At 41.8% G+C, this 22,963-nt stretch overlaps 2 protein-coding genes across 4 annotated transcripts; both read right to left on the reverse strand.

Moving 5' to 3' along the window:
* Positions 1-6,129: 6,129 nt before the first annotated feature.
* On the reverse strand, positions 6,130-12,706 carry c1galt1lb (core 1 synthase, glycoprotein-N-acetylgalactosamine 3-beta-galactosyltransferase 1, like b). The gene is made up of 4 exons (XM_076757171.1): positions 12,123-12,706; positions 11,718-11,984; positions 9,500-10,164; positions 6,130-9,311 (listed from the first exon to the last, which is right to left on the reverse strand). The coding sequence occupies exons 2-4, from the start codon at positions 11,941-11,943 to the stop codon at positions 9,000-9,002; spliced, it is 1,203 nt and encodes a 400-aa protein (XP_076613286.1). The 5' UTR covers positions 11,944-11,984; positions 12,123-12,706; the 3' UTR covers positions 6,130-8,999.
* A 740-nt stretch (positions 12,707-13,446) lies between these two features.
* Positions 13,447-22,863, reverse strand: os9 (OS9 endoplasmic reticulum lectin). Of its 3 annotated transcripts, none has more exons than XM_076757168.1 (15): positions 22,664-22,863; positions 22,064-22,246; positions 19,823-19,886; positions 19,655-19,731; positions 19,299-19,397; positions 18,929-19,130; positions 18,507-18,662; positions 18,283-18,398; positions 17,966-18,020; positions 17,786-17,868; positions 17,458-17,661; positions 17,107-17,308; positions 16,545-16,712; positions 15,923-16,032; positions 13,447-15,549 (listed from the first exon to the last, which is right to left on the reverse strand). In XM_076757168.1, exons 1-15 carry the CDS (start codon positions 22,829-22,831, stop codon positions 15,412-15,414), a joined length of 2,025 nt encoding a protein of 674 aa, XP_076613283.1. In that variant the 5' UTR covers positions 22,832-22,863; the 3' UTR covers positions 13,447-15,411. The 3 variants fall into 3 exon arrangements, with proteins under 3 accessions (XP_076613283.1, XP_076613284.1, XP_076613285.1); XM_076757169.1 differs by having other exon boundaries at positions 17,966-18,026; positions 22,664-22,845; XM_076757170.1 differs by lacking the exon at positions 16,545-16,712 and having other exon boundaries at positions 17,966-18,026; positions 22,664-22,842.
* Positions 22,864-22,963: the final 100 nt, after the last annotated feature.

Consider the following 22,963-nt stretch of genomic DNA (forward strand, 5'->3'; position numbering starts at 1 on the left):
GTCAGACTAAGCTAACGATAGATTGAATGAGATGTCAATCACACAAGCTGAATAATTGAAAACACCTATGAATATGTTTTGGGTTCAAAAGCAAATGTGACATAACTGGAAATTCACAAACTGGTGCTGATTGAATTTTGTTTTACCAAATCAGAATTTAGCCTCTTCCCTCAGGCAGGACTGAAAAACTTTCCATCACACATGCTGCGAGTTTTTCCTCATAACCTTTTCTGTCACTACTCGATGATGGAGCACAACACTGCAGCCCTCTGCTGCCATGACAGTCAAAAAGTAAGTGATCGCAAGGTTTCAAGCTTATTCCTGCTGAAGAGGCTGAAAGTCAAACTTGGATTCACTCTAATATAGTAAATATGGTTACAAACCACAAATGGCACCACAAATGAGAAGCCCTTAAAGTGACTGAAAAAAGAAAATCTGAATACATCTGCATTTCATGATAACTGGGCAGCTCCATCTCCTGAGCGAGGTCATGTGGTATGATCCAGCTGGAAGAAGCCCACAGTTCCTCTGAGAGTCGAGGTGCTTCAGCTGTTGACAGGTTGTGATTTCATGGCCCGGATTCAGTATTATGATTGTTTGGTTACTTCATAACATTTCTTTTATTCATCTTTTACCCTTTACTTCTGCTGCTGTAGTGATAATATCTCTTCTTGTCATCGCACAAATTCATTAATCATGAATTACTATCACTAATTAACACTGAAAACCCCCCTTGGTTGACGGACTGCTGCAGGTGAACCCCCTGCTAGCTGCACCTGGAAGCTGCCATGTTAACTTCAGTCAGCAGCATGAAGGTAATGGGCAGGACAAACAACGTACTGACAGGAATGTAAAAACCAGTTTTTCAAGTTTGCCCTGGGAGCGACGAGGAGAGATGTCTCATACAAACATGAGTGCACGCGTCACATTTCAAGGTAATTCATCTTTCAGGTGATTGGATTTGTTGCACGCAATCCAAAGACCTTTAGAGGTGTTAATTAGGTGTGACTGATTCAGTCTCCTGGTGTTAAGAACTGTGAACACACACACACACACACACACACACACACACACACAAACGCTTTGTTCTTGAGTTTAATTGTGATTAACCAATCAGCACTTGTTTCAGGGGCTTGCTTGTCATCAGTGTGTGTCTGTTTACTACAGTTGAGGCCTTAAAGAACCACCTGCGTACATTCTTGTGAGGGATATATTTCTTATATGTCGATTGTTGATATGTATGAAAAGTGTGAACTAAAGTTAAATTTCTTACTTTCCATTGAGCACATTCGAGTGGCTGAGGTACAGTAAAAGCCTGAACTGCCTTTCTCTGGCTGCTGCAGTGTCATCATGAGGGTAAATGTCGTGAAAGTGTTCCACCTTCACAACATTTTTCCCCTGAAACGTAACAAGAAGTTGTGGTTTTTACAAAGAAGTATGTGCCAGACTATTTCTTGACTAGAGGTAACCAGGGAGTCTCCAGAATGTTTCTGTGCTGTGTTGTCTTTACACTCCTGTCTTTACACACTGATTAAACAATATACGATATAAAATGTGAATTAGTGAGTTTTAGAGGTGCAGCTTTTGTTACCTTAGGAGAGAGCCAGGCTAGTTTTTTCCTACAGTATCCAGTCTTTGAGCTAAGCTAACCGGCTGCTGGCTGTAGCTTCTCATTTAAAGTGCAACTCACCCACAAACCAAAGAACCATATTTCAAAGAATGTCAGACTACTCCTTTAAAGTTGCAGCTACCAACCAGGTGGTTCAAATGTAAGACAGAAAGCAAAGTTATGAGCTCATTACGTGTTTTTTATCTGCGAACTAACACATAAGTGCAGCTGTAAAACTAACTAGCAATAAACCAGGACGAGCAACTCCAGTGCAGCGCTGCAGAGGGTGTTTTTATGTCTGAGTACAGGATCTAAACCTCGAGTTTGCCGGGTGGCTCCTAAACTCTTCAGCCACAGCATGCATGCAGTTTCCTGCTAAAATGCAAAGCTTCAAGCCAATCAGGCAATCTGAAAGTGTCTCATCATGGTTTAAATGCAAGTAAGCTTGTGTGTGTGTGTGTGTGTGTGTGTGTGTGTGTGTGTGTGTGTGTGTGTGTGGGCCAAACGATGGAAAAACTGTTTTTCTAATACAAATAGGCAGAGGGTTTATTTGATAAGTGAGGAAGAAAACACAAGTAGAATTAACATTTAAACACAAGGATTAAATGTTCACAAAGAAAAACTGATTGACCTTATGAGCTACAAAGAAAAACACTTGTTTCCAAAGAACCGTGTCTATTAAAAAACACCACCCCGGCCCTGCTGCCGCACAGACAGCGTGGGTTAGTGCTGTGTGTGTGCGAGGTTGCTGTTCAGATTTGACCTTATGAATACCAGGTGGGAGTAATCAAACTTTTGACTGTCTGTGGAAGGACCGGGTCCGTCAGAAGGCTTCCGCTTCTCATCTGAGTGGTCATTGATTCAGGGAACGTGGGAGTTATTTGGCTCTCTGCTCTCACACTCCAGTCAATGACCGTGTAGACAGAACAGCAATATCCGCTCAGGGCGTGCGCCATTTCCACGTCCAGTCCGCTCACACAGGCACATTATACTGTCATATTTCTCCTGGGACACACACACACACACACACACACACACACACACACACACACACACACACATAGTTCAAGTTTCTTTATTGTTCACAGCAATAACAAGCAATTTTAAAGGTTCTTTTATTAAATAATCACAGGTGAAAATATAACATGTCTTTTTTTATTTCCCTGCATTAGCTTATTATAATTGCATCCAATTATTCAAAAAGACTGATGAGAAAGATCCTGTGTGTGTGTGTGTGTGTGTGTGTGTGTGTGTGTAGGGGTAGGATGGGGGTTTGGGTGGCGGGTGGAGCTCTAATTGGATTACAAATGAGCTTAAGGACTATAATAATTGAGGTAGAGAGGCTGCTGAGCGGAAAGCCATAATTTGAGTTGACACAGAGCTCCTTTAATACCAAGTAAACTGTTGAACAGATCCCTGGTTTACGCTGTTGGATCAGATCAAGATTAAAGCGTTCACAGGTAAGATTTTCAGGTTATTTTCTTTTCTTTGCAATAGATTATTGCCATAAAGGAGCATAACGACATTATGGCAGGTTACTCCGTTTACTCAGAGGTGCAGTAAACACACTGCAGCAGTCTGCTGTCTAGAATCTCATATAACACAGGAGTGAACTGAGTGATTGTCAGGGTTGGTTTCTAATCATTACAAAACTCCACTGTGCTGTGTTACAGTGTTCAATTCAGCTGCTGTCTGCATTAATTTTCCCCAATAGCAGATTTCTTTATAACACACTGTCTGAGACCACAGTCTCTGCGGCTATGTCAGCATGGGAATGTAGTGATTCATGTTGTCATTTTATTGCTTAATGACTGGTTATTTTACAGCTCCACTATTTCCTGGCTGTAATTTTCTAATAATTTCTTGGAAGTATTCTGTAGGCTTAAGAACTAAGTAACTGGGTGCTAAAACCCTAAGACTCTTTAACTTTTAGTGAAAGCATTTCTAGTGGGATTTCCTTGAAAGAACTGCATCGTGTAAACCTAAAAAATTTTGTATGCATCATTCACTTATGTTTATAAACTTATCTGAACTGCATGTATGCAGACAAATTGCCCATTTTTGCATGTTCTGCTGAGCTGCTTAAGTTTAGTCATTTAATTGGAATTCATTGATTGGAAGCTGACCAATTTACCGCTTTTTATATTCAAATCATTGCCTAATAAGTGCCAATTCACTACATTTTTCCCAAGAAACTTATTAGGAAATTATTAGAAAATCTGTAGAACTTGAGATTCATAATAAGGCTACAAAACACACACGTAACTAAAGCAGAACTAAGGCACCAAAATGAATTGGATGACTCATGAGCTCCTTTTGCTCATTTTATTAAGAAAGCATGAATTAAGCATGCATGACTTTAACTTGTTTGCATCCTTGTCCTGAATGATTGTTGTTATGAGTGTTACTGTAATTTACAGAGCTATAAAAGCATAATCAAAGTAAGGTAATGAGCCTGTAGGATAAGATAGGACATCCTGTCTGGGAGTACACCTTTGTATATGTGTATGTGTGTGTGTGTGTGTGTATGTCATAGCAGGGCATACAGTTATAGCAGGCTGACAGAGCAATACAAAGACTCTAAGATAAGATAAGATGCATTAGTGTCTGTGATATATCTCTCTCTCAGGACAGTAACGTGCCACTCAGAAATAAAGACAGATTTAAGTAAAGAGCATTAACAGACAAACATGTTGAAGAGGCTGATTGTTGCAGGCTGTCATGCTGATTGATTTAATGATATTAATCATATCAAAACTCATTACACTTAATATACTGCTTCAGTTATGCAAGGGGAGTGAATGGACGCTTTGTAACACTTAATGTGGATTCCGTCTTTATTTATTACGTCGATCAAAATAGTTCATGTATGACTCATCATGCTGGAGGGAAATGGTAACGTGCAAGTGTTGTTTGCTTTAAACCTGATGCACTGATTCACATTTCAGAGCGATGGAGGGAACTTCGAACTGCAGCACTCTAACTTCACTGGTCGTTTTAGTCATCCTCGTCTTATTTCCTGCAAGGTCTTGGTGTAAGGAAGACACTTACAGACTGCTGAGAGAGGTGAGGCTAGCTACACTGATGTGATGTTTACAGCCTGATCCTCCGGGTCACCGCAGCAGGCTAACAAATGACGTTTTACTGTTTTGTCTTTCAGGCTAACTGCTGCATGAGTGGAGAAGCAGAGTTGAAGAGACTTGGTGACATCGACTATGACAGCTTTGTGAGCCTAATGGGAAGGAGAAGTGAAGCTCAGCCAAACAGTGAGTCACTCTGTGCAGCGAACACCTCGTCCTGCTCTCTCTCACTGACACTGGGACTCATCTGACCCCAAACTCTTTGAGCAGGTCATAGAAACACACCGATGTCAAGAAGAAGTGAGAGAGCGTGTTTTTCTGTATATGATCTCATCTGGAGCTTCGTGGCAGTGTGACACATTTTCTGTCCATTTTATGCAGGACACATGGATCACATCCTCGCTGCTCTGCTGGGACGGAGAACAAGTGAGTGGTTCTAGCAGCACTGCAATCAGCGAGTCGTACAATCCTCTATGGATGCATTTTACATCATTTCAGTGCATTTCGGGGTGTTCAGTTGTGTGGCTACTTGGAGAACAAACATAGGGATATTACTCTTGAAGCTTACTAATGTGCAGACTTGTGATTCCCGACATTACAGCCTGACCAATACTTGACCAATTTGAGGCTGATACAAACAATGATGTGTCTCTGGTAGCTGCATCTGCACGCTGACATTTTGCCAAGCGATTATCGTTTTTCTCCTGTCTGGACATGAAGCCAATTTGTTGTTTGTGATTCACAGTTCGGCAAATTTGTCCATCTTTCAGTTGTAGCAGTGGTCAACCGTGACTGGCTGCAGCATGTGTTGCCAATTATTTTCAATGCAAAATAGCTTAAGCCTGCTCAAAACGTTGCAAGATGACCACATGTAATAATTTGCATTTTCGCAGTGTTGTTACTTAACTATTTGCATATATGTAAGATAAGAAACAAGAAGTCAAGAAAAAGTGAACGACTTGAACTGGCCTGACTGCTGACTCACTTTCAGAGTGCAGGTAATTCAGAACCTGTTTTTTCTGGAACAGGAATGGCTTGTCCGTGTGCCGAAGAGCATTCGCAGACAAAGAGAGGCCGACTCGTCACTCGTGCGGGGCAGAGGTAAGAAATTTCGATCTACAGCCTCGCTGAGATTAAAAATAACGATAATCTTTGGGCTCAAGTTTTTCCTAACCTTGTTCTCTCCGCTCAGGTTTCAACACTTTCTGTAGTGGAGACGTCACGCCTCCACAACCTCAGCACAGGCTGGAAAACCCTCAGTCTCTCACAGGGGCAATGAATGCCCACAGCTGCTGGATCAACAGAGGACAATGTCTCAAAGTTATTTAAGAGGTGGAAAAGCCGTATTAACCACGCATGAATGCTGCTCCGCTGTCACTGGGAAACATCCTGCCATGTAACATCATCTCAACAGATGTAAAAAAGAAACAAAAACAAATGTACAATAAAATATGCATTTATTTATAGTGATTAAAGTACCATTCACTGAAAACGATCCTGCACACTGATCACGTGTGCTCACACACTCACACAAACTCATTTACACACTGAAGTGTACTGACTCGATTTAGACGTCAATACCAACATAAATACATTTCAAATATAAATACAGTTCTGTACACCTTTCCCCTTTGACAAAGTTTGAATGTTAGGAGTAGATTGTCGAGGACTTGGTGGGTTGTGTCACTGGCATCACAAGCCAGAGGTGGTGGTAATCAACAAAGTGTTTGAGCCCTCGTGATCCACTGATCAGTCAGAATCTGCACAGCAGTCCTTCGCTGCTGAAATACTCAACTACTGCTCATTCACTGGAAAACAAACAAGTTCATTAATTACCAAAGAAACCATTATGTAAAACATGCTGATTTGGTTTAAAGTGGACTTTTCCATTTTTAATTGGGGGGAAAAAAAAAATCAAACTGAACATGCGCTGTGCTCATGTACAGGAGGAACGGAGTGTAAACACTTACTAAAGGCATTTTGATAGGCAATAATTACCTCATACATTTTTAACCTTGAAGGAGAATAAAATGTTGAAGTGGTTAAAAAGAAAAAACAGCACTTATAACACTCAGAAAGTGCATGCAATTGTCACAAAGACGTATTCTGTTTGAATCATGTATGAATCCTGTCTGACTCCCGAAGCCATTTTCTGTATTTGGTCATTACTGCGTCTGCCACCAAATTAATTCTGTTTGGTTCCAAAGTAATAAAGGAACTGTTCTCAATACTTTAAATAAACACAATGTACTAACCATAAAAGAAAAGGTCTGGCCCATTCAGAATTTAAAATTACATAAAATTGCAGAAACTAAAATTGCGTAAAAGAAAAACTCTTGCTTATTCAATAAAAATTAAAAACGAAAAGAAAAGAAAAAGAAGCTGTCATGGACAAGTCATCCACTGGCTTGCCCAAAGGCCATACTCATTCTGTTGGAGGGATTCACAAAAATTCTACTGATCGCTCTTATCGTGATTATGTCACAGTGCAAAGTCATGTGTGCAGCTGATGGCTCATACAATCTCAATTTACAAGGCACAAGCTAACGGGTCCACTGGGGAACGGTGAGGGGGACCGTGTGCGTCCAGTGCCTGTTTCAGGAAGCACAGGTAGATAAGTGTGTGCCAGGGATAGGTTGGAGTATAACTACTTCCTCATCCAGCTCAAGGTGTGCCTTACCACCAAAGACTGATTCGGATCAAATGAACAAAGAGAGAGCAGGTAAAAATCCTGAATGTTTGCTCTGAACTGAACGCACAGCAATTCTAAAAATGAATGAGAAGCATCGAGATTCACTACAGCCAAGACCACAAGTACATAAACAACGGGTGGTCTGTCTTCAATGTGCTGGAAATCTTTGGCTGGATTGTACAAATTCAGTCATTTGGACTCATCGTTTAAAGCATCACGGCGACATCACTGTATCTCTATTAGCCACAGAGAAATAAGAAGACATCTGAACAATGCTTTCAATCAAATTAACTTCATATGGGTATTCTGCTTTGTTTGATGATGTGTTTGCCTTTTTCCATTGCACTAACACTTGATTAAGGCTGCAGAACCACGGCTGAAATGATCGTCATTCATTTTGCTGAATGTTGACATCAGAATCTTGCAAACATCTATGGGGCGATAATCACGTCATCATTCAAGTCTTTTTTAATGAAAAATGCCAAAACTTACGTTGGTCCGGTGTCTCTTTTGTGACAATTTGCTGCTTTTCTTTGTCCTATATGTGACAGTAAATTGAGCGTTTTATGGTTTTTGACTCTTGGTCAGAAAAACGAGCTCTCTGATGACTTCACCTTAAGCTTTAGGAAATTGTTTCACTTTTTTTGGCATTTCATAGACCAAACCATTAGTCGAATCAAAAAAAAAAATCATCTGTGGATTAATCAGTACTGAAAGTAATCTTTAGTTGCAGCCCAAGTGGTTTAAGTAAAATCACCTTAGAGTTGCCAAAATACACGACTTAACAAAAATGAAGTATTCCTACACAAAACACTGACGTAACATTACACTGCATGAAAAGTGAAAATGCTTTTGAATGCAGCCAGAATCAAGTTTGGGAGGTAGCAAACTGACGCAGAAACTTGTTAATCACAGTATGGTTAGAACAAATCCTTCTGTCACCGACTGACGGGGAGTCTTTGAATGCACAAGATGAAGCACTGACTCGAAAATAATTCACAACGACCTTGTGGGTCTTCAGATCTGAATCCAGCTGCAGTGCATAATGGATGCTTTCACACTTTAAGAAAAAAAAAAAAAAAAAAAAAAAGATCTGACAGCTGTTTGATCAGCTCAAGACACATATTGGGTCTCACTGGTCTCCAAGGCACATAGTTATCTACGTGTGAAACGAAGTCAGACTGGTCCAGCAAGTCAAGAACTACTTCACTGTAGAGGGGTAGATCAAGGTTTGGTGGGCAAAATTAAATTTAACTGGCTCTGGAAAATACTCGGTTCCATCACTGGGTTGATGTGGAATAAAAGTTAGTTTTCAAATGAATGAAATGTCACTGTTCCCAAAATGAAAAGAAGACACACGTTGTAAAAACCACCCATCAAACCTGAAAAACCAAAATCATAAATCACCTCTCAGCCCAACGACCAGTCTTGCAGTCACAGCTGGAGAATCCTCAGGCTACACACTTGTATGTGGACACCCTTCAAATCAAAGTGGACCGTTTTTCTACTTTTGTAGAAATATGAGCCAAGATTATCAGAATGAGTAAGCAAACACTCAAATCACACGTTCCTCCTACCTAATAATCAGTTCCCGTCACACGCCCTCACAGTCCAACAGTTATTTTCCCACTGGAGCAGCAGGAGGGTCTTTACCAGCTGCAGGAGGGGGATCTGCATCCTGTCTCTTGTCAGTCCTGGACAGATCATCCCCCTCTCCCCGTCCTTTGTCCTGAGAAACCAGCTCTTTTTTTCCTTCTGCAGCATCCCAGGAACTGGACTGCTCAATACTGTAGCCTACCGGAACGGGGGGCTGGTAACGGTATCTGTAGCCAAAGGCATGCAGGTGATAGGTGTAGTACTCCAATAAATACATGTGTGGAGCATCTACATAGTGGAAAGACACCGACAGGTCCGAGCAGCAGTTTGGACCCTGAGGAAAAACAAAGTGTCAGATTTTCCATGTGCACAAACTTCATTAAGAAAGGCTGGTAAAAAATGAACACAATTCACAGGGTAATACATTCAGGAAATACTGGTCAGTAAACGTAGCAGTGTATTACTCTGCTGAGATTGCTTCAGAACAGACATACAAGAGTAAACAGAAGTTCCAACACTTGCCTCTGAGATGGGGTAGTAGCAGTAACTCCAATACCAGAAGCTCTTGGGGAACTTGGCAGTGAGGTGCTGCTCGGGCACAAATGGGTGAAACGTCTCCCTGTGCGCACTGTCTCTGGAGTCCCCCGCCAGCACCCCAACCTTCTCCATGCACTGCCCCATTGCAAGGTCCTCTACAGAGGTAGTGTGAGTGCACAGTTTGTTTTTAAATCCTTCTACAAACCGCCGCAGAGCCTCTTTGCTCAATACATAGCCAGCACCGCCACTCATGTAGCCCTGCTTGGTGTAGGGCTTGAATCTTCGGCCGAAGTAAATCGGCTCGTCTGGCGTGTGGTTGGCAAGGACCCATCGCAGGTTGTCTACGATTACGTAAGTGTCGTCATCTGCCTTGAGGAACCAGTCGGCCTCGTGGGCGTGATGCTCGTAGGCGTAATGAAAGGCCCGGATCGTTTTCCAGTACAGTTGGTCCCGACCCTCCTTTGTACCTAAGCCCACAGTGGGGAAGTCGGGGTCCTCCACAGAGCTCATGAAGACCACAACATTGCAGTGGCGACTCCATGTGGACTTCACATGCCGAGCCTTCTTCTCCAGGTTTTTGGGTCCAGTCATCACCCAGCAAAGAATCCGCACCTTTTTGTAGAGTTCATCAGCAATACGTCCATCCTCACCTGGTCAGGAGGTGTAAACATTAAACATCACATTTTCACACTGATCCATTTTAAAGTGATGGAAGAGAACACAAACAGGAGTGTTTCTGGTGCTAATGGAGGGGAAAACACAACTTTCCAACAAGGAATAAAACATGACCTCACCGTGATAAAAAAAAAACATCTAGTTCCAGGTACTCAAGCAGATGGTTAAAAATAAAAGGCCTAAATAAAATATGGGCACATACTTATAAAACAGACCAACAGGAATCTGCATACTTGGAAGAAAATTTCTTTTTTAAATTTTATACTATTGGCAAGTATTCATTGTACTCTGTTCAACATCCCCTCTACATAGAGAAGTCCTGCATACGTAGAGGGAATGTTAAACTTAATCAATATGTAACAAAATTAAGACAATGGTCAGAGGCTCAGCTACAGATCCAAACCAAATTCAGTAAGCCAGTCATCAGAAATAGAGTTTTGGCAAATTTCAAGTCACTAACAAGTACCAACCCGAGTACACACGTAGAGCCTTAACAAACACTTAAGTAAACAAATTATTTAGAGAAACCAGGTTAGAAGATAATCATGTGCGCTGTTGTAACCTTGTTACTGTAAAGCACTTAAGTAATCTCAGCTTATTTTGAAACCATAATTTACTTATTTTAAAAACTGCCTCTTTACTTCTACAGGCTACTTTTACCTGTAATCGTGACAAAAGAAGCTGCTCCCTGACTTTTTTACCCTTTTGGGTATGTGTGTGTGTGTGTGTGTGTGTGTGTCTGTATACGTGTACACAAGGATGTGTCACTGTGTAATGATCTCTCCTTTTATTCATCGCTCAGCCCTTACTTTTCCTGTCTGCAGTTTTTTGTCATGCACATAGCACCTGAAAATAGTTGGTTAGAAACCTGGTTACCCAGACATGTGATGGAGAAAACGGTGTTCTCCAGGAGAGAACTACTGGTGACATCAGGTTTGCATAGTCCCCCGGCCCTGATAACAGAACCAGGGGTCTCCTTGAGAAGAAAAGATTGCTATAGTGTATATCCGTGTAGCTACTTCTTCCGATCTGTAAAATATCTGGCAGCCTTCCAGCATCATTCGGGTAAGACCAAAAACTATTTCAACTTGAGTGAAGTCACTCCCTTATTTGATAAAGGGCCAAAATAAACACCACGGTCTACCAGTGACCTTGTTTGTGAGGGTGCTTCCGTTTCAATACTTGAAATAGAAAATAAGATAATCCACACTTCATTAAATTCAGTCAAATGTCATACTTTGCAACTTTAATTTAAGTAGAATTAAAAAACACTGATTGGTGTAAAATCTGAGTTATTTGTACTGGTATCAGAGCACAGATCAAATATCAAATGCAGTGTCTGAGCTGGACAGATGCACTGACCCACTATGAAGACAAGTCACAAGTACAAAGAAGCTGAACTTGATCCAGTGATTCAATTAAGTTTAGTGAAAAAACGTTTAACCCTCAAAATGAAACAAAACCGAATGAAAGACACGGTGTTGAAGAATGTCTCATCTGTTGGACACATAGCCTCCGTATGGCTCACCTGTGTGATGAGGGTGCTTCAGGTTGAAAAGAGCAGACCTCTCCTTCTTCCATATCTTCTCTTCTTCCTCAAGCTGTTGCTGGTAGTCACGAAGTTTGTCAAGGCTGGTGGCCTGCTGCGCTGACACGCGTCTCTCAAACCACACCTGCCGCAGAAACACGTACAGGGTGAAGGTTCCCACCACGAAACCCGCGTAGAAGGAGAATCTCGACCCGAGGGCCTTCATGCTGGACCAGGTGTCTCACTGTCGGTTCAACTTGGCAGGTGCTAAATATGAGACGGAGACAGACGGCATGGACGCAAGTTTCACTACAATGGCCCCTGTGGCGAGCTGAAAACTTCAGGTCCCCTCGCCGTGTTGGCCGTGTTAGGTGTCACTCCCCGTTTAAGGTGTGGTTTACTCACCAGCGGTATCGCAGACACCATAGCAGCTGGACTATCCCGCAGCTACTTCATCATCACGGGAGACGCTAACTTTCTAAAGCGACAGCTGCGCCAGTTTCACCCACGACTAAACGTTAGTGGGCTGTTTTTCCCTCTGAGCGACAACTTAGCTCAGCTAGCCGCACTAAAATGTTGCTGTTATCGTGGCAAAACAGTGAGCGCGCAAACCACAACGCTAACGTCAGCTAACTAATCCCTGGGATAGAAAACAACTAATTATAAAGCCCGTCTTTCATCACTGTTTCTCGGCCTGGGTGTCCGGATGACTGGCGTTAGCCACCTGGCTAGTCCGTTATTTGATCGACAGTGCTAACGTTAACTTCCTTCCTGTCGGGTCGACAAAGCTAACGGAGACGTTAGTTGTCTACAGCTGACCGACCGAGCTCACTGAGATGACTAATGAACGGGATAAGCCCAGCGGTCTTATGAAAACAACCAAGACGCTGAAACAGCAATATAAAATGTTCCCCTACGCTACAGAAACTATTACACATCTAACTTATCTGGCTGCTGCCTTCCGTCCACAAAAACAGTTATTTCCGGTCAAGTATTTCAAAAGAAAAGCGCAGCGTTTGCTGAACACGGACGCGTGTCCTCCTACGAAAAAATACACAGGCGCTGCTGCAGAATCTGTGACCGAATTAGCAAACGTTGTTATACTTTTACCACATAAATATTTATTTCATTATTTAGTTTTGAAGTAGCAATCACAAACTTTGGTCGCTGTGGCCCAAAATGTGACCCATAACACTCGTTTTGACAGCGTATCGTGTTTGTTTGTGGTCACTACATCTCATTTGTCAATATTTGAACGACACTTTCGTCTTTTTCAAACAGCTGATGCTCTAGTTTCACAGACCTGGCGGTCACAGCTTTCAGTAAAAACTTTTGAAATACAGTAAGTGAAAAGTATGATTACAAAAAAAAAACAGAAAACATTTGCAGTGCCAAATTGGAACAGATTCGGATCGATAACTTCCGCCTAGCTTTCAACTTAAAACTATCGTACAAATCAAATAATCATAATGCTGCAAATGTTTAATGAAGGAAAAATCTAATGTACCCTGCCGCCGGACTCCATCCTGTCAGATTAAATAAATTACAATAAAGTTACTCTTTTCGCTTTTTTTCTGTGTTCTTGTTTTACAGCAGCCACAGGAAGGTGTTTCTCTCTGATGGCCTCTGAACCTCTGACGGCCTGAGGGCTTCCAGGATGTTTATCTAATGCGGGGGATAACAATACAAAAGCAGTGCTTTACATCAGAAGATAAAATAAATGGCTGGATGATGTCCAGAGGACTCCTATGGTACTTTTTTTATTTCAAAAGAACAAAGGGTGCTCAAAGACTTTTATTTACAAGGCAGCAAAGACAGACCTTTGTCAGACTAAGAAGCCATATGGTGTTCCTAACAGAGCATTATGGCCCCCATTCAAGAATACAGTAATAAACTTCCACTATCTTTTCCTCCTCTACTGTAAGTCATCATTGTTTACAAAGAATGTGTGCAGCTGACAGGTGAGGATCCAAATGACTTCTGCAGAGAAACATGTCAAACCAGTCAGTGTTAGGGACAGACTGAAGGCTTTAAAAGAGTTCTTCCCCCCTTGCCGGAGCTGGGGCCTGTCGTCACAAACTTCCAGCACAGTCTGTCTCTCTTTGGGCCGCCTGGCTTCACCGAGACTACCATTGGTGATCCTAGATAACCAGCATCATCAGGCTCTGTTAACTCTGGGTTTTCCTACCTAGCCATGAGTGTGTTCATGTGAAAGTGGCAGTCAGAAATGAGCCAGCTTTGAGATACAGGATTATCCGAGTTAAGCCCACAGATAGCTCTCACGGATGTCACCTTGTAATACAAACCCCAGATAAGAAAAGGCCATGAAGGGTGGAACCACTTCTTTGAGAAGCTCAGTTGGCTAAGTAAACAAACCCACCCACAATGCCTGTGCCCTTTCCTGCTCTTGAGCTCTAGACACTGGCTTCTTTAAGAGCAAATGTCTCAGTCACGTGTCTGAAAACACTTGTGTGTAACTCAGTCCAACAGTGAAATTAACTTTCATACACAAGACTGCACAGTCTCAAATCTGAACACATTTAGATAAGTAACTCAAGCCATACTTAATTTGTGCTAATTTACAACAAATCAATTCAAAAACATATTTACGCAATAATTATGTACATGTTGAGTTCCAAGTAGCCACAATTATTCACAAACTATACAAATTCAGCCCTTTTAAGTACACCTCTGATGGCTCCTTAAAAAAGTTTTGTGTGGTTTTTGGTACACTGAATCTGATTGACATTATAGCTTTCTTCATTTTCCTTTGCTAAATTAAGGTAAATTAAATATGGGGAAGTTCTTGTCATAGACAAAGTACACACTTTAAAAGATTTATCTTCCTACATTAGGTGTTTTTCTTTTGAATCCCTTAAAAAGCACATGGCAACACAGGGGAAACCTCAATTTTTTGCGAAACAATCTTACAATTATGAGGTTACAAAACCTTTTTCTAAAAATATAAAGTGCCACAGCACCTGTGCAAACACATCTGTAATCTACAGTCGTGTTTACTGACAAATGGAATCACCAAACGCAGCATGTCAGGAAGTTTTAAAGACGACTGAGAACTGAAATGTGAACCCTCGAGTATTTGTTCTTTGTTTTTCATATCCAGACACAATCATACATTTCAGTAGATTAAACAACCTGAACAAACACTCATCCGGTTTGTTGAGGCATGCACAGTTCCCTCCAATTGTGTCACTTCAAAGTAAGGATTTCCTTGTGTAAGACAAATTTACTGGTAAGTAAATAATTTAAGTGTGGACACAGTGTGCTGCTGAAAACTTCAGACCTGCAAATATTCAATGAAATTCACTGAAATATTTCTAAAAGGGTACATATAGTACATCACTCGGCTTTTCCAGCCATCTATCAAAACTGAATCCCATCAAAAAGGGGAAAATGCATAACTCCATTCGGCTGCACACACGTACAGCTGAGATGTTGCAGTCATCACTGTGCAACGTATAACTGATGCCTACTAAAGACACACATTGCCTACTCAGGACACGCGTTTTCTGAATGTGCAAACAGGTGAGTTGATATCAACTGCCAGGTTTAATAGCAGTAACTGAATCGTGTGGGCTCTTTTTCAAATTTGCGGCTGCACTTCAGAGTCCCCCTCCCTGCTGGTCTCCACAGGAGTTCACTGTCACAAAAGGTGCACTGAATGTACTGAATGAGCTCATATGTCCACATCGTCTGAGTCAGAGGTGCTGGATGACTGGGACTCCTCCTGGGACTCTCCCCACACAAACCTATAGTTGTTCTCCAACTCCTGCTGCCTCTTTTGCTCTTTGTAAACCTCTTCTGTGCCTCCGGTCTGTAAGATGAAAAAAAAAGGATCCATTTAAAAACAACCACAACCAGAAACCATTAGAAGAGATCGACTCATGCACTGTCACCATGAATGAAACTACTTCTTTTCAGCATTAGAAAACTGTTGATAAAAAATCATGCACCAAAGGTCAAGTCGTTTCTAGGCATTTTAATGTCGAAGGTTTTATATTAGACCTTTCAAAATGAAGCTAAAGTCAGCAGCCAAGTCATGAGTCATAATAGATAATTTCAAACAGGTCTGATAGTCAGTCATTAAAATCTGGATGATTATGTCAGTGCTTTCCCAACGAGATACACGTCTGTCGGTCCCAGTGCAGCTGATGGTGTTAAAAAGTCACTATTGCTGCTGAAATTACCAGGAGATTAATGAGAAGCTCCCTGAAGGACTTCGTATCTTCCTCAGTCAGCCACTGATCACCGGCCTCCTGTGCATTTTTCCGCGTCAAGATCTTCACCTCGATTTTACCTAAAAAGAAAACACAGAGGAAAAGGCGGGCTTGCCAATTAAAGACAGGTCCTTCCACGTGGCCCAGAGTAAGAAAACTGCACCACAATGTAAAATAACACATAACCATAATGAAGAATGGTTAAAACACAACAGTGGATGAAAAAGAAAGAACACACATGGACAACACCCCTTTCACTTCCCTTTGTCATTAAGATAAGCTTCAGCTAACTGCTGTCAGCTTTTTGGCTACCATGATTGTGAAATGTACAATTCTGTTCAGAAAAAAATAAGTAACTTAATGGATCCCTGACTAAATGCGTACTGCATACTGTATGTGTTTAATTGTTCACAGCATGAAACATGTAGGAAACCCTTCGTACTAGTGGCACAATATTAAGTGTCTTTGGAAGAAACTAAATCTGACAGTTATTTGCTTTTTGACAAAGATGAGAAGAGAAGCACAGAACTACCATTTGCTCAAGATGGAAGAGAGAAAAGGCCGTGAGTGTTTCGGGCACTCCCCCTCATACCTTCTGCCTTCAGTCCTGCTTTCTCTAGCTGTTCTTTAACCACGTCCTTTATGTGCTGCCACTGGGGGTCTCCTTCGCCCATCTCCTGTACTTTGACCTCCCCATCAGGGCTGCTGCCCGTCTTATACTTAGTTATTTTGATCTTAACATGGTCGTCAGCCGCTTGGTCTGGGTTGACGAGACAAAAGAGGGACAAACAACACAGTTCACCTCAAAACCAATCAGCAGGGCCACAGGTTGGAGGAGGTAAAAAGCCAAAGCACTGTCTTACAAGCATTACATTTGTGTCATAGATTTCAATTACTGTGATTGACTTCAGTTAGTCTCAATTTTGATTTAATTACATCAATGGCAGCAGAGGAAAGGCCACTGACTAACCACACATACCATCAGCCTGACAACATAAACTCTCTGAAACTATCTCCATGTGTGCGTCTATTCTGGGATGACACATGTCACAACAAACATCGACTGCACGTATGGATGACTATGAAGATGACGGAGGCGGACACAGAGTGTGCAGACTTGAACATGACCACAGAGGGGCAGGCTGCCTGGTTACCTGGCTGCTTTGGAGCCAGGCTGGGGCTGCCCCTGGTGGGGTCGCTGGCTCTTTGAACTCCCCCTGTTTGCTGCTCCGGGTCCTGGACGTCTTTCTCCTCCAAATGATCAAGTAGCTTGTCCAGCGTCGTCTCCAGTGTCTGTGTTGCTTGTGTGCGATCGAACTCCCCTTTGAGACCTTCTGTCTCTAACTCCTGCTGGGCCTAAAATGTAGAGGGAAACCAATCACGTTAAAGCATCGCATTACGTTACGTTATTTCACCAATCAGATCTTCCGAATAACAGTTTAATATATGTGATCACTATATACCGATCATTGTGTTAAAATGACATAAAGTCTCTGGTCTGAAACCTCATTTATGATGTTGTCAAACTCCTTCTGCATTTCCTCCTTTATCTCTTCAATCTTGTCCGAGGACACTGAGAGGTCGGACATCTCATCCTCAAACTCCTGCAGCAGATGTTCATCATCATCCTTCTCTTCCTCACCGAGTTTCTCCACTACTCTCTCGCTTGTTGGTTTCTCTCCTTGACTTTTGGCTTGGTTTTGTGCTTTCTAAAAATAAAACAAAACAAAAAAAATGCTGTATTGAATTGTAACACCCATACAAGGCAAAGAAAATAAAATGTAGTCCAAGATGTACAAAAACAGTATCACAGTCATCTTGGTAAGTACCAACCTTCCTGTTACTCTCTTTGAGATGCTGGACAAATTTCATCAGGTCTGCTGGGTCGGTGATGATTTTAAAGTTGAATTTTTCAACTGGAAGACATTCATTTGAAGAGAGAAATTGTCCAACACTGAACGACAACACCGGAAGAAACGTATAACAAACTGTGTGAGCAGCAAAGTGCAATACCTTCATCACCATCATCTATGACTTCATTGTCTGTGACTGAGCCGTCATCTGCTGCCTGTGCCTAAGAAAAAAAATCAAAATCAGGTTACACCTACACCATCTAGTGGCCAGACGTGGAACACAAGCTGTTGAAACCACACTTTGGTGAATTTTTACATTTCTGTATTTACTAAAAGGAAACAGATTAAGAGAATGCATGAAAATGTGTTATTATTTGTCAGACACAGACAGTCTGGAAGATCAGCTGTTCGTTCACCAACGATGGACAGACCTCAGACAACTGAGAGAGAAAACTGACGTGAGAAATCTATCTGTACCTGATTCTCCTGTTGAGCAGCAGTTGTTTTTGGATTCCCTGGCTTTGTAACTCCCTCCCAGAAGTCAGAATCTTCTACCTCCTCTGACCCAGCGTCCTCAGAAACATCAGCAGTATCTGTTTCAAAATAAAAGCACGTCACACACGTTTACATTTGGCAACAGCGTATATTTCTATTTAATGCCTCGACAAGGTCATTTGCCTCTTAAGTGTAGAAAAGTGCACCTTTTCTGTCCGGTTGGTTCAGGTCATCACTGGGTGCAGGTGATGTCTCGTCTGCTGTCACTTCCACTGCTCCATCTGCCCCTTCATTACCAGCCAACATCTCATCCAGACTCCTCAGCTCCTCTGAGATCTGCTCTACTTTACGCTTTGTGTCCGCTGGGAACAGACAGGAGAAAGGAGGAGGAGAGCGGGAGCGAGAGAAAGATTATGTTACACATTTGTTATCGTTTTAAAATTAGACAATGGAAGATCACGTAACACCTATTCAAATATACGTGTCAAAAGTTGTACTTTTTTATGTTTTTAAATACTCCTTTCACAAATTATGTCCTGCCTCGGCCTCCTGCTTCAATAGGAAATAACATGAAGCAAGATTCTCTCCAACTGCTGCGTCACAGTGACCTTCATTTTTGTTAACTCACACACTTGAGCCTTGACGTAATCCATGTACTGCTGGGCACTTAGTGCTGGCTGGCACACGATACCCTGGGGCTTGGCAGTGGACGGTGGGCGCAGGAATGGATGCTGGCAGGTACGACTGGTGTGAACTGTCAGCACGTAGCGGCATGACTGAGGCTCATCCACTCGGGCGATGTAGTCACTCGAGCCTTCTTCACACAGAAACTGGAAATAAGAAGAGCAAAATTGTTGAGGTGTGTTAGGGCGGATCATTTGGTATAACATGCGTATTTCCACTGACTTCATATCTCTGTTTCAATAGCAAAACAGAAACCAAAACTTACACAAATTTAAAAAAACAAAAAAAACAAAAAAACAAATACAATATCTCACCCGGACTTCAGTCTCTCTGGGATTTCCATTTAGGTCGCACTTTGATCCATTTACATAGGTCTGACTGTGGTAGCGCTTCAGCCTGTGCTGCTTGGAGGCCTGGGAAATAAACAGAAAAGCTGTTTCAACCAAACTCATTTGTAATATCACCCAAAAGTTGAACATGGTGCTCACATAATATCTGCTGTACCTATACAATTAGGTAGTCAATTGTCCAGTATCTACATACAACTACGAGGGTTCAGTTCATGTTATACAATCATGCAATTGCCAAAATTTGTCGTTAATGTACACCAAAAATCTAAGACAATTAACAATGATTTTAAACATTATACCCCAAACTGAGGTAACTTTACCTTTGCTGTTTCATTGCTCCAATCAAATTCAGATTCATAATAACCAAGGAAAAGAATGTCCCCTTTGATTTCTGTGTCTGAGGAAAGAAGAACCACATGTCAAAGACAGCTCATCCCTCAATGTGATTGTCATGAAAAACATGGAAAAACTCAGAGGTGCGCTCTTACCTTCAAGGTGGTACTGTCTGATATGCTGACCATGGCAGAACTCATAAGTCCACCAGTCCTTCGTCTGCAGGGAACACACACCGCAATGTTTCAACAGACAGTAACTGACTGACACTTTTTTCCTTTAGGCTACCTGCTTAACTGTGCCAATTTCTAGTTGTTCAACACCTGTATTTAGCTCATAATGTGCACTATTTGAGTGAGTTTGACAGCAGAAACAAGGAAATAATTGAGCAGAGCTGATCTTAAAAATCTAAACATTCTATCAACTTTAAACTGTAGTCCCCCACACAGCCATCAATAACTGAGATGAGTATTTACAGGGCGTAAAAAAACAGAGGAATTCTTTCAGCATTGCTCACAGCCACAAACTCCTGATGTGGCGACAAAAAAGCCTTGTTTTTAAGCAACCACAAAAGTATCTTGTGAGCAGATAAGTATGTCACAGGGCACTGGGTCAAGGAACACATTTATGTCATTTCAGCAACTCATAACCTTCTTTCGACTACGCAACAGGATGAGGAAGACAGATAAAGTTGAAGGTGGAAAATATGTGCATATTTTTGAGGCATTTTGGAACAAAGGCTACACATTAGAGAAGAAGGTTTGTGAACAGAGGACAGACAGATGTTTAAATTCCAGTGATGAACAGTGCTAAAAGAATCAGTGACGCGCTTCCCAAGAAATGAGCTGTATTGTGCAACTTTTTTTTGTGTAAACAAAATTTCTCTTTTGGGAACCTTAATTTAACTCTAAACTGAAGCAGTGAAAATTTAAAGCAGCAGTATAGAGACATGTGTCTCTTCCATCATGGTATATTGACAGGAATTTGCACTGGTGCTCCGCTTTCTTGTTCAGCTGAAAATGAATCATTTATGCTGTAGATTTTGAATATATCATAATCTGCATTTATAGTTGTATGACTGTGACTGTACTGTAAAGGCCACATTGTTACATAGTTTTTACGGCCCTGTTCAGACTTTGTCTCTTGTATTCAGATACACTAAGACTGTGTCCACTACAGATCCAGTTGAGACAGATGATAGTCGGCACATCAAAGCCCGCCTCAAATGCATGAAAAGAGAAGAAATGGAGTGATTTCACTTCCAAACTAAGATCTTGTCTCATGTATGGACCTGAAAACCCTGTCTGAATTGTATGTCATATACAAATCATCTATCTCTCTGTATTTCTTGTGCTTTTTATTGCAGTTTAGGGCAATATTATGAGCAACACATGCCAATTTCTCTATTGTTGCCTGCAAGAACCAACACAGAAGTCTTCATCTACTCCAAGCATCCAAGGAAGTGAAAACCCAGCTGTTTAACTAGATGGAAATGTCCCCACAACAACAACAACAACAACAACAGGAAAACTCTTTGGCTATATGTGTGTGCTAATCATGTTACTTCAGACTGCTGACTGAGGGCCAATACAAACCAGGATTCGGCTCATAACTGAAGCTCAAGGATGGATCGATACCAACTTATAACCTTGAACTTCTAAGTTTTGCTACTTTTCTGCTGCTTTACTATTTATTTGGCTGGTTAGCCTGTTGAATTTGGTGTTAGGACGTTCTGCAGCTAATATGGCTCGTAGCACCTGGTGTAGACCCACATGGTGGAGCAATGCTGGAATATCTAATATTGAGAGACAGTCAAAACAAACTGTGTGAACATTTAGCATTACTTGAAGCCAATTAAATAACCAGATTTGTGGGCTGGATGTTGGTAACTGTTTTTTAATTTTTGTAATACCGTGATACAATGCCATCACTGTAAAAACCAAAAACATACCGTGATGACATTTTATCACCCACCCCACGTGCAGACTAAATCTCATTTTTATTTCACATGCTACTTTTTCCCTGCACCTGTATAAGGCTGGGGATGGAGGTGCAGTTTGTGTCCACTATCCATGTTCTTTGCAATGCAAAGTTAACTAATGCAGACAAAGTGGCTTTCACACTACAGTGAATGTTAAGTCATGTACAACATCCACATCACCAAATAAGCCTCAGGTAATCAGATTCCAGTACTTTCTGGATGTGATTTTTGTGCAATCACACATGTACTTGGCCGCTTCAATCAACCCAAAATACATTTTAGTTACAGACATGATCAGTGTGATCCAGTCCGAGTCAAACACAGCTCTACCTTGGATGGATACAAGCCAACACAGTTTCTAAACAGCATAAGCATTTGGCTATTGGATCACACAGATAAGCAGTTGAGAACTAACCTTCACTAGACACTGGGCATTGTGCATTGGACTGAGAAGGTCTGGGATGTCAGGTCCGGTGTAACCCTGTGAGTCGGGCTCAGAGGCTGGATCCTGATGGAAGCGGACAGCCTGGGCTGGAAGTCGACACTCGTACAGCTGCTTGTACTTACTGGACACCATCATAACCTCCTCTGTCTTGGTCTGAAGGAGAAACAGTGTCATGAAAACTGCAGTCCACTCTCTTCAAGTGCATACATTAGCACGACACTTGCGCGTTTAAAGCTGATAAACTACTTGTTTTTTTGACTGGCCTCGTGGTTAGTCATTTACGAACTAAACAAACTAGCTAGCTGGAACTGAGGAAGCTGGGGTTGTGTTGTGACAGCTGGTTGCTGCGTAGGTCACATAAAAAAATAACTTCTGCATTACCGCTTCCTCGTGTAACCCGCTGGCAAATTGCGCGTTTTACTTTAGCTTTCTCACCTAGCTGACAGACAGGTTATTCTTCAGGTGCGTCATTGATATTAAAAGGAGATATTTCCCGCTAGCTAACAGTAGCCTATTTTCTAATGTTAGCTGGTAAGCTAACCTTTAGCTCCCCCAAACACCCTTACTCACCTGGCCCAAGATGACGGGATCGGGGAGGATTTGAATCCCATATTTCATTTCATTCAGCTCCTCTAAATTCAAGAAGGCTGGGACACAGAGGGGACATATCAACAAGAAAACGTACAATCTTTTCAGCCACCGTACCAAGGAAGCAGCCATGATTGACTCTCTCCTCATACCCCCATTTGTCTGACAGCAACAAAACACAGAACGTCTGACATGGTAGCAGCGGATTGGGCAATATGAGACGCGCTGCTCTGTCATTGGCTAATTTTTACGTCAGACAACGAGGTTCCTGTTCTGTAGTGT

This window comes from Chaetodon auriga, chromosome 2 (genome assembly GCF_051107435.1).
Source record: "Chaetodon auriga isolate fChaAug3 chromosome 2, fChaAug3.hap1, whole genome shotgun sequence".
In the NCBI taxonomy this organism is placed as follows: domain Eukaryota; kingdom Metazoa; phylum Chordata; class Actinopteri; order Chaetodontiformes; family Chaetodontidae; genus Chaetodon; species Chaetodon auriga.

Coding starts and splice junctions, on each gene's coding strand:
- c1galt1lb (XM_076757171.1), bottom strand. CDS start 11,943: ATGAAGGCCCTCGGGTCGAGATTCTCCTTCTACGCGGGTTTCGTGGTG. Junction 10,165..11,717: donor GAAGCACCCTCATCACACAG/GTGAGCCATACG, acceptor CCTCCTGACCAG/GTGAGGATGGACGTATTGCT. Junction 9,312..9,499: donor GCTACTACCCCATCTCAGAG/GCAAGTGTTGGA, acceptor GTTTTTCCTCAG/GGTCCAAACTGCTGCTCGGA.
- os9 (XM_076757169.1), bottom strand. CDS start 22,831: ATGAGGAGAGAGTCAATCATGGCTGCTTCCTTGGTACGGTGGCTGAAA. Junction 19,732..19,822: donor CAGACAGTACCACCTTGAAG/GTAAGAGCGCAC, acceptor TTCTTTCCTCAG/ACACAGAAATCAAAGGGGAC. Junction 18,399..18,506: donor GAACCAACCGGACAGAAAAG/GTGCACTTTTCT, acceptor ATTTTGAAACAG/ATACTGCTGATGTTTCTGAG.